At 63.6% G+C, this 20,928-nt stretch overlaps 1 protein-coding gene across 1 annotated transcript in view; it reads left to right on the top strand.

The window, feature by feature from the left end:
- PACS1 (phosphofurin acidic cluster sorting protein 1) overlaps positions 1-20,928 on the top strand; it is a 159,502-nt gene that overhangs the window by 135,708 nt on the left and 2,866 nt on the right. The window contains exons 9-21 of the mRNA XM_089319588.1: positions 523-683; positions 2,323-2,416; positions 10,855-10,935; positions 13,008-13,123; positions 13,203-13,338; positions 14,138-14,242; positions 14,734-14,840; positions 16,181-16,335; positions 16,567-16,677; positions 17,443-17,545; positions 17,885-17,927; positions 19,484-19,526; positions 19,751-19,886. Of these exons, the coding sequence (XP_089175714.1) occupies positions 523-683; positions 2,323-2,416; positions 10,855-10,935; positions 13,008-13,123; positions 13,203-13,338; positions 14,138-14,242; positions 14,734-14,840; positions 16,181-16,335; positions 16,567-16,677; positions 17,443-17,545; positions 17,885-17,927; positions 19,484-19,526; positions 19,751-19,886 (1,391 nt within the window). The remainder of the gene's footprint in view (positions 1-522; positions 684-2,322; positions 2,417-10,854; positions 10,936-13,007; positions 13,124-13,202; positions 13,339-14,137; positions 14,243-14,733; positions 14,841-16,180; positions 16,336-16,566; positions 16,678-17,442; positions 17,546-17,884; positions 17,928-19,483; positions 19,527-19,750; positions 19,887-20,928) is intronic.

Here is a 20,928-nt window from a genome sequence, read left to right as displayed (position 1 = left end):
ACTGGGCGGGGGGGGGGGTCGCACAGGTATTGACACCAGACGCGGGGGCGGGACGCCAGTCACAACGCAGGTGTGGTGCGGTTTGCTTCTCTTGGATCCCAGGGGGCGTCCGTGGTGCAGTTGCCAGGGACCGGCGCTGATGGGACAGCACTGTCTGGGGCTCCCGGAGGCTGGCAGCTTACTCAGGCCCTCAGCGGCTGAGGAGGGGAGAAGGTGGAGTTGCTGGGAGAGGCTTTGTCTCCGTGGCGCTGGCCCTGGCCTCTCCTGGACCTGTCTCGGGGAGGCCCGGGGGCATTGGGCTTTTTACCCAGCAGGTGCCTCTGTGGAGCTGAAAGGAGTGGGGGCTGCGAGGGCCAGCTGCAGGGAGCGCGAGGAGGCCACACCCCTCCCGGGTGACGCCAGGACTCAGCCTCTAGGGGCGTTTCACGGGGCCCAGCTGGCGTCTGCCCAGGAGAAAGGACTCTGGTCTGCTGCTGCGGCTAGCAGGAAGAACTCCAAATCCGGAGACCCTTCCCTCTGCAGGTGGGCTTTGGGCTGGAGCACGTGTCCAGGGAGCAGATCCGAGAGGTGGAGGAGGACTTGGACGAGCTCTACGACAGCCTGGAGATGTACAACCCCAGCGACAGCGGCCCAGAGATGGAGGAGACCGAGAGCATCCTCAGCACCCCGAAGCCCAAGCTCAAGTGAGCCGGCCTCCCCCGTCAGACTGCCTCCCCGACCTTCCTCCCCAAGCTCAAGTGAGCCGGCCTCCCCCGTCAGACTGCCTCCCCGACCTTCCTCCCCAAGCTCAAGTGAGCCGGCCTCCCCCGTCAGACTGCCTCCCCGACCTTCCTCCCCAAGCTCAAGTGAGCCGGCCTCCCCCGTCAGACTGCCTCCCTGACCTTCCTCCCCAAGCTCAAGTGAGCCGGCCTCCCCCGTCAGACTGCCTCCCCGACCTTCCTCCCCAAGCTCAAGTGAGCCGGCCTCCCCCGTCAGACTGCCTCCCCGACCTTCCTCCCCAAGCTCAAGTGAGCCGGCCTCCCCCGTCAGACTGCCTCCCCGACCTTCCTCCCCAAGCTCAAGTGAGCCGGCCTCCCCTGTCAGACTGCCTCCCCGACCTTCCTCCCCAAGCTCAAGTGAGCCGGCCTCCCCTGTCAGACTGTCTCCCCACCCTTGCCTCCAAGTCAAGTGAGGCCGGCCTCCCCCATCAGACTGCCTCCCTGACCTTCCTCCCTGAGCTCAAGTGAGCTGACCTCCCCTGTCAGACTGCCTCCCCCACTCCTCCCCAAGCTCAAGTGAGCCGGCCTCCCCCGTCAGACTGCCTCCCCGACCTTCCTCCCCAAGCTCAAGTGAGCCGGCCTCCCCCGTCAGACTGCCTCCCTGACCTTCCTCCCCAAGCTCAAGTGAGGCCGGCCTCCCCCGTCAGACTGCCTCCCCCACTCCTCCCCAAGCTCAAGTGAGCCGGCCTCCCCCGTCAGACTGCCTCCCCGCCCTTCCTCCCCGAGCTCAAGTGAGCCGGCCTCCCCGTCAGACTGCCTCCCCCACTCCTCCCCAGGCCGTTCCTCGTGCAACTCCGTTGCCAGAGGGTCTTGGTCCTCCCTTTCGGGACCCCAGCCCCTGGGTGAAGGTCACTGTTGACCCTGAGTCCCCCTGCCTGGCCCCAGCTGAGGGCAGTCGGGGATGGGGCCCTCACCTGCCCGCTGTACCCCGTAGCTCCAGGCATGCACTCCCGCTCGGCCCCTGCTCAGCACCCCCTGGCCCCCCCACCTCGGCCCCTGCTCAGCACCCCCCGGCCCCTGCTCAGTGCCCCTCGGCTAGCCCCTGCCCCCCGGCACCCCCTAGGCCCCTGCTCGGCACCCCCTCAGCCCCCCTGGCCCCTGCTCGGTCCCCACCGGCCCCTGCTCAGTGCCCCCTCGGTACCCCCTTGGCCCCTGCTCGGTTCCCCCCGGCCGCCCCCTCAGCCCCTGCTCGGCCCCCCCTCAGCCCCCCCGGCCCCTGCTCGGCCCCCCCTCAGCCCCCCCGGCCCCTGCTCGGCCCCCCCTCAGCCCCCCCGGCCCCTGCTCTGCACCCCCCTCGGCCCCTGCTCGGCCCCCCCTCAGCCCCCCCGGCCCCTGCTCGGCCCCCCCTCAGCCCCCCCGGCCCCTGCTCTGCACCCCCCCCGGCCCCTGCTCGGCCCCCCCTCAGCCCCCCCGGCCCCTGCTCGGCACCCCCCCAGCCCCTGCTCAGTGCCCCTCGCAGGCGTGCGGAGGCCCGGCTGTCCGTGTCTGGAGCCCGGCCCCGCCTGGCCACCTGATGCGGAGCCGAGGGTGGTGCGCGCTGACCCGGCCCTGCTTCCTGCCGCAGGCCCTTCTTCGAGGGGATGTCGCAGTCCAGCTCGCAGACGGAGATCGGCAGCCTCAACAGCAAGAGCAGCCTGGGGAAGGACACCACCAGCCCTGTGAGCAGCCCGGGGGCTCCCGGTGGGGGCAGGGCGGCTGGGGGGCGTGTGTCTGGCTCTGCTCTTCTTTTTGGCCTGTGCCCACCTGGCAGGGAGTCCCCCGCACACACGTGTAGAGCGGGCGGTCGGCCAGTGGGAAGGGAGTCTGCTGCGGGCTGGGGCAGGAGCAGGTGAGACGGGGCAGGGAAGCCCCTGGCGTCTGTCCAGAGACGGAAAACGGGCTTCAGCGTGGAGAACGCCCTGGAAGGGGTCAGGGTCAGGGTCAGGTTTCCATTTGCCTGGTGAGCAAGAGGGGAGAGCTGCCTGCCGAGACCTAGGGCCCCTCGCCGGGGCGCGGGCCGTGCCTTCCCTTCCAAGGCAAGTGGACGCTGTGCGTGGTTTACTGTTGAAAGCCAGAGTGTGTTTCTGTGGATGAAAAGCCAGATCCTGTAAGTCCTGCTGTGCCTGCTGCTTCAGCGGCAGATGAGGCCGCGTCGTCGTTTGCTCAGTAGAGGGAGTAGAGCCTGCCCTGCAAGTAGGTGTCGCGGGAGCAGGTGCTGTGGCGGCAGCTGGTGCTGTCCTAAGTGTGCGCCACCATCAGCGCCTGCTGGGCCTCCCGCGGCTGCAGTCCTGCCTGCCGCCACCAGGTGGCGCCGTCTCCCAGCCGCTCGCTTCCCGGTGCTGCAGCGCAGGCCCAGGCCCGCAGCGTGCAGACCCGCAGCCGGGGTCGCGGTGACCAGGAGCTGCGGCTTTCTCGGACTTCAGTGTTCGGGTTTAGGAGGTCGCCTGCAGCTGGCCTGCAAGGGTGCTGCTGAACCGTCCCTGTAGGCAGGGTCCATCTTAACTTCTAAGGGACAAGCGCGTCTGGAAAGCAGCGGGGGGGGGGGGGGGGGGGCAGCGGGGGGGGGCTGCGGGGGTGCCGCCAGGGCTCTGGAGCGAGTGCCGGGTCCAGAGGACGGTCAGCGCGACAGCTGGCTCTCTGTGAACGCCGGGGAGGCTTGGGAAGCCTGCAGCCTGGGGGGCGGGGCCGGCGCCCTGGGTGGGCATCCGGTCCCCAGTGGCCTCAGGGAGACCCCCAGGTGGACTCTCGTCTTCCTGCCAGGGAGACCTGGGGCGAGCAGAGGCAGGGGGTAGAGCGCGCATGTGTGTCTTGGTTTTCCATGCCGGGTTCTTGCCCCCCAGAGCTAAGAACGGGCAGCAGAGGCACAAGTGCAGTGCACACGCGAGGGCAGGAGAGTGACTGCATTCACCCGTGCGTGTGGGCAGCCCACACAGAGGGACGCCTGTTCCCAGTGGGCCGGAGGGCTGCCTGTGAGGGGGCGGGGGGCCAGGAAGCCGAGCAGAAGGGCCATTCCCACGTGGAACCGTCCCCTGTGCAGGGTGGGGTCGCTGCCCTAAGGGGTGCGCAGACGGGGTGGGGTCTGGGGCTTTCCTGGTGCGTGTGTGCCATGACGGCGTCTGGTGCATCATGGGAAAGTGAGCGTGCTGGGTTGACAGGGAAGGGGTGGAGTTACAGTGCAGAGCTGGCGGAAGTTGTGGGGAGTCTGCCAGCTCGCTTGTTGCGCTCTGATCTCCCTGCCCCCCCCCCCCCATCACTCCCTCGCGAGGCAGGGCTGGGTTCTGTCAGAGCAGGGCTGGTGCTCAGGACAGGGCCTCATGGCAGTGCACGTGGCGGGCTGCAGGAAAGTATGGTGCCGTCTGGTGCATGACGGAAGCGGGCTTAGCTGTGTGCTGAGGAGAGGGTGTGCCAGGCCTTGGGCCGTGTTCGGGCTGCACAGAAGGTGGAGGCTGGGCCGTGTGCATGGCTTGGGTGGTGGCCGTGCTCAGCTCCGCGCCCCTCACCCCTGCCTGCCATCCCGTGTCCGTCTCTGCTTCTCACCCAGCTCCTGCTGCTGCCTGGGCCGCGGCGGGTGGAGGCCCCGGCACTCGGGTTCTGCCGCCCCCACGGGAGACGGGTGGAGTTTCAGGCTCCTGACTTCAGCCTGGCTCAGCCCCCAGCCCTTACAGGCGTTTGGGGAGTAAATCAGCAGATGGAAGCTCTGTGTGCGTGCGTGTGTGTGTGTGTGTGTGTGTATTTCTTTCAAAGTAAAAAGAAAATGAATTTAAAAATTGAGGGGCCGTTGCTGTGGTGTAGTGGGCTAAGCGTGCGCCTGCAGCTTCGGCATCCCATATGGGCACTGGTTGGTGTCCTGGCTGCTCCTCTTCCGATCCAGCTCTCTGCTGTGGCCTGGGAAGGCAGTGGAGGATGGCCCGAGTGCTCGGACCCTGCACCCGCGTGGGAGACCTGGAGAAGGCTGCTGGCTCCCAGCCCAGCTCTGGCTGCAGCAGCCACCTGGGGAGTGAGCCAGTGGGTGGAAGACCTCTCCCTCCGTCTCTCCCTTTCTCTCTCTCTAACGCTGCCTTTCCAATAAATAAAAAGAAATCTTTTTAAAAAGGCAGATTTAGAGAGAAAGCACCCAGACGCTGAGTCTCGTGTGCTTTATTTGCAAAGTAAAGGTGTTGGCGCAGGAGCCCAACTAACTCCAAAAGTCAGTCTTTACAGGGCGATGGCCTGAGAACCCCCGTGGGGGCAAGAAACCACCGAGGGCAAGGCGGGGTGTCTGAGTTTGAATCTCTTCATATTTTTGTAAAATACCGACTTGACTTATTTGAAAGGCAGAGGCTCGGAGCAGAGATCTTCCATCTGTTGGTTTCTCCCCAAGCGGCCACAACAGCCAAAGCCAGGAGTCAGGGACTCCATCCCGGGCCCCAGTGTGGCTGCAGGGGTCCAAGGACTCGGCCACCTTCCTCTGCTTTCCCGGGCCACAGCAGCACACAGCAGGGAGCTGGATCGAAAGTGGAGCAGCCGAGCCGGCGCCGCGGCTCACTAGGCTAATCCTCCGCCTAGCGGCGCCGGCACACCGGGTTCTAGTCCCGGTCGGGGCGCCGGATTCTGTCCCGGTTGCCCCTCTTCCAGGCCAGCCCTCTGCTGTGGCCAGGGAGTGCAGTGGAGGATGGCCCAGGTGCTTGGGCCCTGCACCCCATGGGAGACCAGGAAAAGCACCTGGCTCCTGGCTCCTGCCATCGGATCAGCGCGGTGCGCCGGCCGCAGCACGCTGGCCGCAGCACGCTGGCCGCGGCGGCCATTGGAGGGTGAACCAACGGCAAAGGAAGACCTTTCTCTCTGTCTCTCTCTCTCACTGTCCACTCTGCCTGTAAAAAAAAAAAAAAAAAAAAAAAGAAAGTGGAGCAGCCGAGAGGCTCAGACTTGGTACCCAGCACTGCAGGCGGTGGCGTAACTCCCAGCGCCGCGCCCGAGTGTGGACCCTGCCTCTGCCTCTCCCCGACCGGGAGCTCGCCAGGCCTGCATTTTCCTCATCTGCCGAGCGCAGCCAGGTGCCACCCAACGCCACCCCCGGCCCCGGCAGGCCTCGCAAGCACACGGGGCTTCAGGGGGTTCCTGGAGAGCATGGTGAAGCGATGACTGTTTGGGTTCGGACATGTTGAAATCGTGTATACGAGGGGCCTCCAGCACCGGGGACACACAGCGAGGACGCGGCCGGGCCTCCAGCACCGGGGACACGCAGCGAGGACGCGGCCGGGCCTCCAGCACCGGGGACACGCAGCGAGGACGCGGCCGGGCCTCCAGCACCGGGGACACGCAGCGAGGACGCGGCCGGGCCTCCAGCACCGGGGACACGCAGCGAGGACGTGGCCGGGCCTCCAGCACCGGGGACACGCAGTGAGGACGCGGCCGGGCCTCCAGCACCGTGGCGCCTGCGTGCCGAAGCTGGGTGCTGGGAGCCTGCGTGTTCTGAGAGCTGTCTCAGTTCTGGACTCCGGAAACTGATGGAATCTAGATTTTTTTTTTTTTTTTTTCAGATTCTGACTTTCAGAATCTGATTCCCTTGGCCGGATTTCAGACTCGTGTTGCTGCTTGTGTGCTGGCATTTCTATTTTGAAGAGCCCATATGTCTTGATGTGGGTGTGAAACTTTGAATCCTTGGGTACAAGAGGCGCCGCGGGAACAGAGCAAGGCTGTGCCCTCAGAGGAAGGACTTCCGCAGGCAGGGCCCTGCCGCCCAGCGTGGGGCCTCGTCCCGACACCCTTGCGGTGTCACTCAGTTTCCCTGAATCTTCCTGTCTGTCCCCCAGATGTGCAGAGGGTTCAGTGTGTCGCTAGGAGCAGGAAGAATTTCAGCCGATACGAACGGCTGCCACGGTTGCATTGTGCCGAGACCCAGGCACAGAGCGGCGCCGCTGGCTGGTCCTCCGAGCTGCTCACCGTAGGCCTGACGGGGCTCCAGTGTCGCTGGCTGGGCCTGCCGCGGCTTGGAGCTGCTTTTCCACCGCACTGTCCCCGGTGTGAGGGAGGCCAGCTTCATAGCAGCTGGAGCCTGCAGATAGCGCCGCTGGCCCCCGTGCGTGAGCCTGCTGGGCAGAGGTCCCCGGAGCCCGGCCAGGGTTCCGGGCTGGAGGTGGAGGGCCCCAGCACTGCTGAAAGCAGGACAGAAGCGTGGGAGAGTGGGCCTCGGCGCCCTGGGGATCGTCTGGGTCACTGCGGGGCTCAGTCAGTGGCCAGCAGTGCCCTCCAGTTCAAGGCAAAGATGAGGGTTTTTTCAAATTTATGTATTTATTTGTTTATTAGTTTGTTTAAAGATTTATTTAGGCCAGCGCCATGGCTCACTAGGCTAATCCTCCACCTGCGGTGCCGGCACACCGGGTTCTAGTCCCGGTCGGGGCACCGGATCCTGTCCCGGTTGCTTCTCTTCCAGGCCAGCTCTCTGCTGTGGCCAGGGAGTGCAGTGGAGGAAGGCCCAAGTGCTTGGGCCCTGCACCCCATGGGAGACCAGGAGAAGCACCTGGCTCCTGCCATCGGATCGGCGCGGTACGCCGGCCGCGGCGGCCATTGGAGGGTGAACCAACGGCAAAGGAAGACCTTTCTCTCAGTCTCTCTCTCTCACTGTCCACTCTGCCTGTCAAAAAAAAAAAAAAAAAAAGATTTTTTTATGCCGGCGCCACGGCTCACTAGGCTAATCCTCTGCCTGCAGCACCTGCACACTGGGTTCTAGTCCCGGTCGGGGCGCCGGATTCTGTCCCGGTTGCCCCTCTTCCAGGCCAGCTCTCTGCTGTGGCCCGGGAGTGCAGTGGAGGAAGGCCCAAGTGCTTGGGCCCTGCACCCCATGGGAGACCAGGAGGAAGCACCAGGCTCCTGGCTTCAGATCGGCGTGATGCGCCGGCCAGAGCGGCCATTGTGGGGTGAACCAATGGCAGAGGAAGACCTTTCTCTCTGTCTCTCTCTCACTGTCCACTCTGCCTGTTGAAAAATAAATAAATAAAGATTTATTTATCGAAAGGCAGAGTTAGGGAAAGAGAGCGCTCTTCCACCCGCTGATTTACTCCCCAGGTGGCCACGACGGCTGGGGCTCGGCCAGGCTGAGGCCAGGAGCCAGGAGCTTCATCCCAGCCTCCCACGTGGGTGCAGGGGCCAAGCACTTGGGTCATCCTCCACTGCTTCCCAGGTGCATCAGCAGGGAGCTGGGCTGGAAGTGGAGCAGCCAGGACTCAAACCAGTGCCCATACTGTATGCCAGCATTGCAGGTGTTGCCTTAACCCATTATGCCACAATGCCGGCCCCAGATTTGTATATTTATTTTAACTCACAGATAAAATTGTGTATTTGTCATGTACAACTGATGTTTTGAAGTCAAAGATATCAAGAGAGAGATATATTAATTACCTTAATCATTTCATAATGTATACATGTATCAAAATACCATATTACACATTGTAGGTATATACAACTTTTTAAATATTTATTTATTTCAAAGGCACAGCAAAAGAGAATGACTCTTCCATCCACTGGTTCACTTTTTTTTTAAGATTTATTTATTTATCTGAAAGAGTTACACAGGGAGAGAAGGAAAGGCAGAGAGAGAGAGAGAGGTCTTCCATCCGCTGGTTCACTCCCCATTTGGTTGCAACGGCTGGAGCTGTGCTGATCAGGAGCCAGGAGCTTCTTCCAGGTCTCCCATGCAGGTGCAGGGACCCAAGCACTTGGGCCATGTTCCTCTGCTTTCCCAGGCCACAGCAGAGAGCTGGATCGGAAGTGGAGCAGCCGGGACCTGAACCAACACCCATATGGGATGCTGGCACTGCTGGCAGCAGCTTAATCGGCTGCGCCACAGCGCCGGCCCCTGGTTCACTCTTGCAATGGCTGCAACAACCAGGGCTGCACCGGCTGACCAGGGGTTGCAAACTCCCTCTGGGCTTCCCTGTGGGTGATAGGAACTCAGGTACTTGGAGTGGTCATCTGTGTTTTCCCAGGTGCCTCAGCGGGAAGTCGGGAAGGTGGGAAGCAGAGCACCTGCATCCTGAGCTCAATGCGGGATGCTGTTTGCAGAGTGGCCCGAACCCGCTGTGCCACAACGCTGGCCCTTGCAGTTTGTGTTTGCCAGTTGTACCTTGTAACCAGGGCGGGGAAGGGTTCCAGCGAACATCCTGACCTTGCTGTAGCAGCAGTGCCGCGGCCATCCTGGGGCCCGACCGCAGGCTCCTGGACACCTCCCGGCACCACAGAGATCGCACCTGCTCGTTTTCTGCAAAACGTGCTGCGTCCATTTGTCACGCTGAGATCCAAAATGAGTGAAGCCGCCGCGGCTCCTCCAGGAGTCTAGACTCTGTGAACATCGGCTAATCGTGTAGACAGTGTGTAAATGAGCTAGCTGGGCGCCCTGGGCCGACTCCAGACGTGGGGTTGCGGGTGTGGCCAGGTGTGTCGGCAGATGGCTCTGAGCGGTGTTTTCAGCTGGGGTTGGTTTTGCCTCCCAGGGTACATCTGGCAGCGAGTCCAGGTGTGTTAGGTCGTCCCGAATTCTAGGGGTGTGGGGGCGGGGCTGCCATCGCTGCTGGTGTGTGGTGGGAGACGCGGGGTCGCCACTGAACACCCTGCAGTACACGTGACTGCCCAACAGCCGAGAATGAGCCAGCCCAGACGTCAGCGGGGAGCCTGCTCATGGGGTCTCCGTTTGCCTGTGTCACCCTGAACCTGGTCGCCTGTCGGCCTTCAGTGTAGAAAGTCTTTGAGTTTGGGCTGAAGTGGTGGGACTTCCTGCTTACCTTTTTATTCCCTTGGTTTCCTACGAGGAACAGAGACTCACTAAGGCCAGTGCTTCCCTACGTCCAAGGCCCAGCCCTCAGCTGCCCGTGACTGGTTTTGGGGTCTGCACAGCCAGAAGCGATCTTAGCAAATTAGGAAAATCTAGCAGTGGACCTGTGGTACAAAGTAGATTTTTAAATATTTATGAGAAATGCTAATAGTTAGGAACAAATGGAGACTTAATTTTTTAAAGATTTTATTTATTCATTTGAGATGTAGAGTCACAGACAGATGGAGAAACAGCGAGAAAGGTCTTCCATCTACTGGTTCACTCCTCCAAATGGCCACAGCACCCGGAGCTGAGCTGATCAGCAGCCAGGAGCCCCTTCCAGGTTTCCCACGCGGGTGCAGGGGCCCAAGCACTTGGGCCATCGTCCACTGCTTTCCCAGGCCACAGCAGAGGGCTGGATCGGAAGAGGAGCAGCCGGGACACAAACTTGTGCCCATTTGGGATGCGGGTGCTGCAGGTTGGGGCTTAGCCTACTACGCCACTGCGCGGGCCCGGAGACTTCATTTCACACTGAGGGGCGGGTGTGAGGCACAGCGGGTTAAGCTGCCCCTTGGGGCACCTGCTCCCCTACTGGAGTGCTGGTTTGAGTCCTGGCCACGTTGCTTCTCATCCACCTCTTCGCTAATGTGTCCTGGCGACACCAGATGATGGCGCAAGTGCTTAGGCCTCTGCCAGCCACCTTGGGAGACCAAGGTGGGCTCCGGGCTCCTGGCGTTGGCCTGGCCCAGCCCCAGCTGTTGTAGGCATCTGGGAGTGAACCAGCAGACGCAAAACACTCTCTCTCTCTCTCTCTCTCTCTCTCTCTCTCTCTGTCTCTCTCTCTCTCTCTCTCTGTGTGTGTGTATGTGTGTGTGTGTTGCTCTGCCGTTCAAGTAGATGAAACACTGGGTTTAACACGAGGGGCCTTTTCCCTCCTACTCTGGTGACAAATGCACTAGGCCACATGGACGTCTTCAGTCTCAGAAGTCAGACCCGAGCTGTGAGGTCCTTTCTGTCCCACGGGCCTCCGGCCAGGGGCAGCTGCCCCCCAGGGTAGGGGCGGGCGCGGACGTGGTGGGCCCAGCAGCAGAGCTCTCTCGGCCTCAGGCTTCCTGTGGGAGCCAGGATTTCTGGGTTCCTGTCTCACTGTGTTACTGACCTGGTTATTACAAAAATAGCTGGCTCCTGCGAGCTTAGTTATGGTTTGTAAGAATACGGCCCTCCAGGGACGGAGGCCCTGGGGACGTCACGCGGGGAGGGTGGAGTGGCCGGGGAGCAGCCAGAGCGGTGGCCGCGTGCAGCAGCGCCAACTCATCGTTCTCGTTTTTGCAGATGGAGTTGGCTGCTCTAGAAAAAGTCAAATCTACTTGGATTAAAAACCAAGATGACAGCTTGACTGAGACAGACACTCTGGTACGTACGTTCCAGCTCCCGCTTCTGCTGTTTCAGGGAGCGTTTGTGCCTTTATAAATAAAGTTCAGAAAAGGCCCTCAGGACCGGCCTGGGAACTTCCCCAAGTCTTCAGGCTCGTGAGTGTCCGCGTTCCTTCTCCTAAAACCCTCACTCGTGGGAGGTAGCCCACCCTGGAGCCAGGCTTCTCCCCAGACTGATGAGCCAGAAATGTCCCCTTCTCTCTAACGAGAGCTGATCAGGAGCTGGCTTGGAAATTGTCCCACTTCCTGTCACTGTCACTCACCTCCAAAAGCCATGCGTTCGCCCTTGGGTGTGGCCCAGTCAGCGGCCCAGTGCCACAGCTCCCCTGCCAGCTTCCCACTGACCTGCACACGGGGGCATGGCTCTGTGGGGGCCAGGGCGGTACAGGGGATGCAGGCTGGGAGGGGACGCCTGAGCTGGCTCCCTGTGGTCCGGGAAGTCTGTCCAGTGGGACTGGCTGCTGGACACAGGTGCTGGTGGGAGGGAAAGAGCCCTGTGCGGGATCCCACCTCGGGGTGGCTGAGCGTGGGCCTCGTAAGACCTCGTAAGACGGTTGAATGGAGTCTGTAGTTATTTTTGCCTTATGTTTCCTTCAGTAAATAATGCTACGTTACGGTGTTGTATGTAACTTAACATTGGGCTTGACTCCAGTCCGGTTAAAGCTTGCCGTGCTAACTTGAGCTCACAGCTCACCAGTCACCTGGATGGCTCGGCCGTCACTGCTGCTCCACTGGTCCACGCTGCGTGTGACAGCGTCCGTGCTCAGACGCCAGTCGGGTCCTTCCCTGGTGAAAGCCCTCAGATGCTTGACCAAGTCTCAGGGACTTAATGTTGTGCAGAGAAGCCCCCCCCCCAAAAAAAAGCCATCAGACTGTTGTGAAATTCACAGACAGGAGAGCTCAGCCACGAAGGCGACGTCAGGATGCCTGCTGCCTGTGAGCGGGGAGGGCCGCGGGACCCCTCGGGGTGCCGGCGCGTCTGGTGGTCGATAGCCTCAGAGCGCATGCTCACCTTGAAGACTCAAGTTCAGATCTTACATTTGTGCACCGACTCTCTGGAGACTAGTCCCCAGTACACAACTCAGAATGGCAGATACAGGGACACAAGCGGGCACACAGCACGTGTGGGGAGCAGCGTCTTTCGGGGGGCGAGAGCGGGAGAGAGCTGCCGGCCCCCGGGGAGCGCTCACGGGGAATTAACTTAGAAGGGCAGGACTGGGTCCCGGAGGGCGCGGCCCCGTGCGTCAGGAAGACAGCCGTGGTCTGCGCAGGGAGGATGGTGAGAACGCGGCCATGAGGCTCCTACAATTTTGGAAGGGATCTGAGGGGCCGCAGCCGGCGACACCAGCAGCCCGTGTGGGTGCTGGTCCGTGTCCCGTCTGCTCTGCTTCCAGTCCAGCTCCCTGCTAATGTGCCTGGGAAAGCAGTGGGCACCGGCCGCTCAGGTGGGGGACCCGGAAGAAGCTCTGGCTCCTGGCTCCTGGCTTCGCCTGGCCCAGCCCTGGCCATTGCAGCCATTTGGGGGGTGAACCGGCACATGGAAGGGATATCTATCTCCATCTCTCGCTCGCTCACTCGCTCGCTCGCTCTCGCTCTCTCTGCCTTCCAAATAAATAAATAGATCTGATAGCAAGTTATCTGAGAAAAAGGCAGCAAAGCCTGCACTGGAAAGGTGGGAGAAGGGGTGGATGGGGGAGAGTGTGGAGGATGGGTGGCGCTGGCATCTGGGTGAGGGAGAAGACCACGGTGGGTGCAGGGCCAGGGTGAGGAGTGCGCGGCAGTGCTCGTGGGCTCCCCAGACCTCAGGGCCAGCCCTGGGGGGTCCGTCCAGGCCCATCATGGAGCCAGGAGGGTGTGGGGTGCCCTGCCCTCTGCAGCTCGCTCAGCAGTGGACTGCGGCGCTGGTGCCCAGCCAGCAGGTGTGCTGGGTGAAGTTCAGCAGCAGCCGGCTCCCCGTGGGGAGGGAGGAGCCGTGGGATTGTGGGCAGGAGCGAACGGCTGCCCTGGCCATGGTGATGGGGCCTGCCAGTGACCCCTGCCTCCCCCTGGCAGGAGATCACTGACCAGGACATGTTCGGAGACGTGAGCACGAGTCTGGTGGTGCCAGAGAAAGTCAAAACGCCCCTGAAGTCCAGCAAGACGGACCTGCAGGGCTCCGCCTCCCCCAGGTACCCCACCCGGGACAGGAGCTGAGGGCCCTCGCGCAGGCCCCGCCGTGTAAACACCTCCTCCCCCGCTCCCCGGCAGCAAAGTGGAAGGCGCGCACACGCCCCGGCAGAAGAGGAGCACGCCCCTGAAGGAGCGACAGCTCTCCAAGCCCCTGAGCGAGCGGACCAACAGCTCCGACAGTGAGCGCTCGCCGGACCTGGGCCACAGCACGCAGGTACTTCCCTCTCCCCCTTTGAAATGCTCTCAGTGAAAGTCTTGAAAGATCCAAACGGGAGAGGTACAGGTACCAGGGGCAGGAGAGAGCGCATGAGCCCACGTGCCTCCCCACCCCCTTCCATCCCTGCGTGCCCAGCCTGAACCCCTGAGCCGCAGCCTTCAGTGCTGTGGGGGCTCGGCCGGGGCGGGGGGGGCGCGAGCCAGCCCTGAGCAGTGTTGGAGCGTCGTGAAGGGAAGGCGTGAGAGTGGGCTGGGGAGGAGGTGGGGAGGACTGTGTTCTCTGCTCCTGGCGGCTGGGGTGGCGGGCTGTGGGCACATTTCGCAGGAGGCAGCGGGTCTGTGCGATTCCCTGGCAGACACCGGTGAGGGGGAGTGTGTGTCAGTGTGGCTTCCGGAGTCTGACGCTGGGGCAGAGCTGAAAACACGCCCGAGACCAGAATAGTCCAGGGCCCGGGGCGCGGCCTTGTCCTCGGTGCTCATCACTGCTCCTGAAATACCCTCGCTCCCTTGGACTGCGGCCCCCGCGCAGCGCTGGCTGCCACTCATCACGTCTCCCCACACCCTCGCTGCCACTCTCCTGGGCGCCTGCTGCTCTCGTCCTCTCCTGCCGGCCTGGTGCCGATGCCCCTCGTGGGATGCCCCCCGCGGGCCAGCTGCCATGACTGCACGCCCGCAGAATCCGTGCGTTCTCTCGGCCCCCTCCTCTCCCCTCAGGCCGAGTCTCCCCCTCAGCTTCCCGGTACCTGCCTGCTCTGACCGCGCCCCCAGCTGCTGCCTAACACGTGGTGTCCCTGCAGGTCCCGAGGAAGGTGGTGTATGACCAGCTGAACCAGATCCTGGTGTCCGACGCAGCGCTCCCGGAGAACGTCATCCTGGTGAACACCACCGACTGGCAGGGCCAGGTGAGCGGGCAGCCTGCGGGGGCGGGGCTTGCCGCCGCGGTGGTGGTGGGGAGCAGGGGTGGGCCCTGAGCGCTCGTCCTGCCTCCCTCCTGCCCAGCCTGGGGCCTCAGGCGAGAGCTTTCTGTGCCTCAGCGTCCTTATCCCTCCCAAGGCAGGAGGAGTCCGTCTGGCCATTGCCTGTGCCCACACGGAATTCAGAGCAGGGGCGCTCAGAGGGGCGCCAAGTGCTGGGCCCCCCAGGGGTGCGCTGGTTTCCGTGGAGCTCATCCTGCCCATTCCGCCCTGTGTCCTGGGCCAGACGCCGGTGCCGGGAGCACCCGGAGTGCGGGCTCTGGAGCCTTCCCGTCCGCCCCGCCTCCGCCCTTTGCCCAGCTGCAGTCTGAGTGATGTGGATGGGGCTCTGCGGCTCAGGCTAGGCCTTGCCTGCCCTCGCGGTGCCTGGAGGGGGGCAGCATGGCCTCACCTGCGTCCCTGCCCCTGTCCCTCCCCAGTACGTGGCCGAGCTGCTGCAGGATCAGCGGAAGCCTGTCGTGTGCACCTGCTCCACCGTGGAGGTCCAGGCCGTGCTGTCCGCCCTGCTCACCCGCATCCAGCGCTAGTAAGGGCCCCAGCTCCCCTCTCCTGCCCCTCGGGGTCCCTCTGACTTCCAAGCAGTGTGAGGATCCACGGGCCGTAGTGCTCAGTGGCCCTGGTGGCCCCTGAGCCAGTCGAGTCAGTGTCCGCCCCAGGGCACTGGAGGGGCAGAGTCCCCTGCTGTGTGACGGACGCCCACCACCAACCCCGCAGCCCCAGCTCTTCTCATAGGCACTGACTTGCCCCTCCCCTCTTTAGGGTCGATTTACTTACTTGAAAGAGTGACCGAGGGAGACAGGAAGAGCCTCCATCCTCGGGTTTACTCTCCAAGCGGCCGCAGCAGCCCCGGCTGGGCCAGACTGAAGCCAGGAGTCAGAACTCTACCTGGGTGTCCCACGTGGGTGGCAGGAATGCAAATACTTTCTTAAAACATTATTTATTTGAAAGGCAGAGTTAGAGAAAGAAAGAGAGGGAGGGAGACACCGAGAGAGATCTTTGATCCTCTGGTTCCCTCCCCAAATGGCCGCAACTGCCAGAGCTTCCTCTGGGTCTTCCACGTGAGAACAGGGACCCAAGCACTGGGCCATCTTCCGCTGCTTTCCCAGGCGCATTTAGCAGGAGCTGGATCGGAAGTGGAGCAGCCGGGACTCGAAACAGCCCCTTATAGGATGACGGTGCTGAGGGCAGGGCATTAACCCACTGAGCCACAGAGATGGCACCACGCTGCTCCACTTCTGATCCACCTGGGAAAGCAGCGGAGGACGGCCCAGGTCCTTGAGCCCCTGTACCCGCGTGGGAGACCCAGAGGAAGCTCCTGGCTCCTGGCTTTGGATCAGCTCAGCTCTGGCCATTAGGGCTGTTTGGGGAGTGAACCAGAAGATGGAAAACCTTTCTCTCTCTCTGTCTCTACCTCTTTATCTAACTCTTTCAAATAAATAAAATAAATCTTAAAAAAAGAAGTGGAGCAGCTGGGACTTGAACCAGTGCCCATATGAGATGCTGGCGCTGCAGGTGGCGGCTCCACTTGCTGTGCCATGGTGCCAGCCCCAAGTAGTGCAAATACTTGAGTCATCATTGGCCGCCTCCCAGGCACACTTGTAGGGAGCTGGATCGGAAACAGAGTAGCGGAATGTGAACCAGCACCCCAGTATGGGATGCCGTGTCCCAAGCAGCAGCCCAACCCCTGCCCACTGGGCCCGCCCCTGACCCGCCCTCTTATTTCTGCATATTCTCTTCCCTGTTAAAGTCCCCTGGCCTCCTGCCCCTCCCCACCTTCTGTTGATTGGTTTGCTGTGTGTAGAGCGGGGGCCTTGCCCTGGGCGGGACCCGGGAGCCCCGCAGGTGCAGCTCTGCCCTTCCCCCCAGCTGCAACTGCAACTCCTCCATGCCGCGGCCGGTCAAGGTGGCAGCCGTGGGCGGCCAGAGCTACCTGAGCGCCATTCTCCGCTTCTTCGTCAAGTCCCTGGCCAGCAAGACCTCCGACTGGCTGGGCTACATGCGCTTCCTCATCATTCCCCTTGGTAAAGTCGGGCAGGGCCTGGAGCGGGGAGCGTGGAACAGAGCCCGGGCAGGGCCTGGAGCGGGGAGCGGGGAGCGGGGAGCGGGGCCCGGGCAGGGCCTGGAGCGGGGAGCGGGGCCCGGGCAGGGCCTGGAGTGGGGAGCAGGGCCCGGGCAGGGGCCGTCAGGGAGGCCGGGCCCGGGCACTCCTGCCACGTCATCCCAACCCGCTGGTCTTTGCTGGTTTGCCGCAGGTTCTCACCCTGTGGCAAAGTACTTGGGCTCCGTGGACAGTAGATACAGCAGTGCCTTCCTCGACTCTGGCTGGAGAGACCTGTTCAGCCGCTCAGAGCCCCCGGTCTCAGGTAGGGAGCAGGGGTGAGGCCTGGCTGAGGGAGAGGCCGAGGGGCCGGCTGCTCCTCCGCTTTGGCCTCTCCCCGGCCCCCTGCACACTCGTCGTCCAGTAAGTGCTCTGTCGGTGGGGGCTGGTTACTGCGGTGTCGGCCTCCGCTCCCACACATCCAGAGCGAGGAGGGCCGTGGTGGGGGCGGGCGGGCCGGCTCAGGGAGCAGCCCTGTGAATATCGCCCGGACGCGGTGGGCATCAGGGCGCGCCAAGGCCGAGCACCAGGCGGAGTTCTGCCACCCGGCTGGGGTGGGTGTGAGCCGGGGGCACGAGGCCCCCGGGGAGGGAGGGGCCGTGCTCTGGTTCTGACTCCCTCAGTTCAAAACAAGGGGGTCTTGGAGACCCTTCTCCACCTGAACGCCCCGGGGCCTCTGGCGGGAGTGCAGGAGCGGCCCCGGAGGAGGGGCACGGGTTGGCAGAGCGGCCCCAGAGGAGGGCTCGGTTTGGCAGAGCGGCCCCGGAGGAGGGCCCCGGTTTGGCAGAGTGGCCCTGGAGGAGGGCCCCGGTTTGGCAGAGCGGCCCCGGAGGAGGGCTCGGTTTGGCAGAGCGGCCCCGGAGGAGGGGCATGGTTTGGCAGAGCGGCCCCGGAGGAGGGCCCCGGTTTGGCAGAGCGGCCCCGGAGGAGGGCTCGGTTTGGCACAGCGGCCCCGGAGGAGGGGCATGGTTTGGCAGAGCGGCCCAGGACGAGGGCACGGTTTGGCAGTTCTCCCGTGGTGTTTCCGCAGAGCAACTGGACGTGGTGGGGCGCGTGATGCAGTACGTGAACGGGGCAGCGGCGACGCACCACCTGCCCGTGGCTGAGGCCATGCTGACCTGCAGGCACAAGTTGTGAGTTTGGCTTTGGGGCGTCTTGAAGCAGCTCAGTCTCCTTCGCTTTCCTGTGTTTTCCTCTCGCCCCGTTTGCCTCTGCAAACCCAGCAGGGTGAGCGTGGGCCTCCTCCCTGGGCCTCCCATCTGTACTCCAGGAGACGCGGGTCCCTGTGCCCGCCCTCAGCGCAGAAGCGGCCGTCCTGAGGCCCAGATAGGGGAGAGTCAATGGCAGTCAGCTGGGGGCGGGCAGGGGAGGAGCCCCACAGACCGCGAGCCGCTCGCTCCCGCCCTCCCCACCTCGCCCCCGACCCTCCACTCCGGGCGAGCACTGACCCTGAAGCTGTCCTGTCTCTACAGCCCCGACGAGGACTCCTACCAGAAGTTCATTCCCTTCATTGGCGTGAGTACCGCCCCAGGCCACGCAGCCGCGCGACACTCGCCCACAGCCGTGGATCCTGGGCGCTGGGGAGGGGGCTTCTGCCAAGGGTGGGGGTGCCCCGTGACAGCACTTCCTGCACGTGCACACACACCGTGGCGTAGGGCAGGGGAAGCCCAGGCCTCCTGTCCGGCTGGCCTCTGGGTGTTGTCCTTTTGCGATCCTGGACTGTCCCCGACCCAGTGCTGCTCTCTTGTGCACTGCCCCGACCCCGGGGCCTGGCGTCCAGAGCGTGGCTTCTGCAGCCCCCGGGGAGGAGACACTCAGACACGGCGAAGGGTGACTCCCTAGCGAAGCCTGGGACTCGAGTCCGCCTTCCGGTCAGAGGAAGGGGCTGTGTGCTTGTCTGTTCAGCCGAGGAGTTTGACGGGAAAGGCACAACCTCTGGCGAGCCTGGTGTCGGTGTGCTGCCCTGGTCTGTTCAGTTGGCAGTGGCTGGGCCGCAGGGAGCAGAGCCGCAGAGCCCTGCCCCGGACTGGAATGCACGCTTGTGTTTGTAGACACAGTTAGCCCGCGTCATCGCTCTCTTGTCTTTTCGGGGATCCTGGAGGGCAGACGGCTTAGCTCCCCGCTCTCCCTGCACACCCGAGGTTCTGTATGTCTTGGGTGAGCTGGCGAGACGTGGCCGTCCCGTCCTGCGGTGTGGTCGGTCCTGGCTCACCCCTGCTGTGGGCCTCAAGACCACTGCCCACTGCCTGGCCCAGACGCCTAACCCCTGTATCACGAGACCTGGGTTGCTGCTCGCTCTGACTTCACAACCAAGATTTGAAAAAGAAAATGTGTTTGGAGAAACCAGAGGCGCTCACAGCCCCCACAAAATGCCAGGGGAGCAGGGGAGAGGGGGTCGCATCCAGGAAGCCCCGGCGTGGATTTATTCCTCTCCAGAAATCAAAACAAGTGTGCAGAGCACTGGGACAGAATTCTGTGCGGCCTGTGTTGAGGGGGGCCCTCGGTCCCCACGTGGTCGCCACTGCCCATGCGCTGAGTCCAGTGTTCCTCCGGCCCTGACCGGCCACAGGTGCTGGGACACAGGACACTGCAGCCGCACAGCCCTGTCACAGTCACAGTCTGTCTCCAGCTGGCCTTGGCTGGCCACTGGGGGGCCCCCTCGACCCTCTCCAGGATTCCCTCCAGGGAATCTAATTCCTGAGAATTCTGGGAACGCCAGGAGCGGCCTGGTGTCGGCACCCTCACGTGTTCACGTGTCTCACAGCTCCTGTGCCCACGCTGCGACCCTGGGCCCCGACCCTGGGCAGAGCCGTCGTCCTCGCCCCGTGTGGTTTAGGAGGGAGATCAGTGCACGGGGTGGTTCCTGCGCTCCGGGGCTGGGCGTCTCCCTCCCCCCCTCCCCCCTCCCCCAGGGGAGTGTCACAGGCTCCCATTGGCCTTTAGAACTGGCGTTCACGGCACCGCTGGGGACCTGGGCTGCTCCCGCTTTGTGCAGGTGTTAAGTAAAAGAACGGGGGGCTCGGTGACTGTGCCGGCCTCGATGGGGCTGACGGTGCTGCTTCCTTCCGCAGGTGGTGAAGGTGGGTCTGGTGGAGGACTCTCCCTCCACTGCCGGTGAGCCCGCGCTTCCTTGGCTTCTGGGGCGAGGGCGGCACCTCCTGGGGGCCAAGGCTGGAGATGCTGCTCTCAGTTTCTGGAGCCCAATGACGCAGCTGGGGGCAGCAGGGGTGCTGGGAGGAGGGAGAGGAGGGAGAGGCCCAAAAGGAAACAGGGCTGCCACCAAGACGGGTACCTCCCCCGTGCCACTCCTCCGGCCGACGGCATCTGTCCCCTGACAGGTGACGGGGACGATTCACCCGTGGTCAGCCTTACCGTGCCCTCCACGTCACCACCCTCCAGCTCGGGCCTGAGCCGAGACGCCACGGCCACGCCCCCGTCCTCCCCGTCCATGAGCAGCGCCCTGGCTGTCCTGGGGTAAGGCCGCTGCCCGACTCCTTCCTGCTGCACCCTCCATCCCAGGGACGGGCACACGGGGCGAGAGTCCACAGCAGAGGCCGGGGACCAGCTCGGGAAGTGGGTGGGCACGTCCCGCACTGTCTGTCTCCACTGCGGGCCCCAGTGAGGCAGTGTTGCGGAGGAGGGCCGGGCACGTGTCTCACGGCCCCTGTGCTCGCTTCGTCTGCTGGGGAGGCCGGAAGCGCAGTGGCACAGGAGCTGGGAGGGAGCCTGGAGCTAAAGGGACGGGGGTGTGGCTCTGAGGTCACGGGCTGTGATGAAGGGCAAGCGACTTAAAGTTTAGGTCAGGTGGGCTGGGAGCGGCTTTCCCACTGAGGCCTGCGTGGGGGGAGAGAGGTTCCCCGCGGCCTGGAAGTGAGGCAGGGTGGGCCGCAGCCGGGAGCAGGAAGGAGTGAGTGCCTCCTACCCGCCCCCCCTTCCTCTCTGGGTAGCAACAGAGTGGGAGGCCTTGGCCGGCTTTCCCGGGGCCCCAGTGAGCGGCTCACAGCCCCTGGCCAGGGTCCTCCCTGTTCCCCCTCCTCTGCGCGTGGGCCCTCTCTCACTGCGGACGCGCCCTGCGGGAGGCGGGGACGGCCCTCTGCCCCGCCGCCCTCCTTCCGTCCCACCTCAGCTTGGTTTTTAATGGAACCGCTGAGAGGAAGCGGAGAGGGACAAATCAGATGACTGGCGGAGCTCCTGTGCCTATTGTGTCTGACGCCTCCTTTCAAGAAAACATCAGCCCTTTCTCCCCCGGCAGCTAAAATTATCCCTGAGCTAAAAGCGCCGTGCTTGAGAGACAGCGCAGGTCACCCCCGGCCCCCGCCCGCCGCCTCGCTCCAGCCCTGCCCTCATTTGGGCGCAGGCTTTGTGTGCCGGGCGGGCATGTGCACAGGCGTGTGCGCGTCCGTGTGCACCTGGCGTGGTGCCCTGTGGTTCGCTTGCGGTAATCGGCCCTCCGTCTGCTCCTGGCTCTGTCCTCGGCCGCGCTGACTCCAAGAGGGCGAGACCACAGAGCCGCCGC

The sequence above is a fragment of the Oryctolagus cuniculus genome, chromosome 1, assembly GCF_051225735.1.
Source record: "Oryctolagus cuniculus isolate XC-2025 breed Fujian yellow rabbit chromosome 1, ASM5122573v1, whole genome shotgun sequence".
Taxonomy (NCBI): Eukaryota; Metazoa; Chordata; class Mammalia; order Lagomorpha; family Leporidae; genus Oryctolagus; species Oryctolagus cuniculus.
The sequence above is the reverse complement of the archived record's forward strand: the minus strand, read 5'-3'. Positions and strand labels throughout refer to the sequence as shown.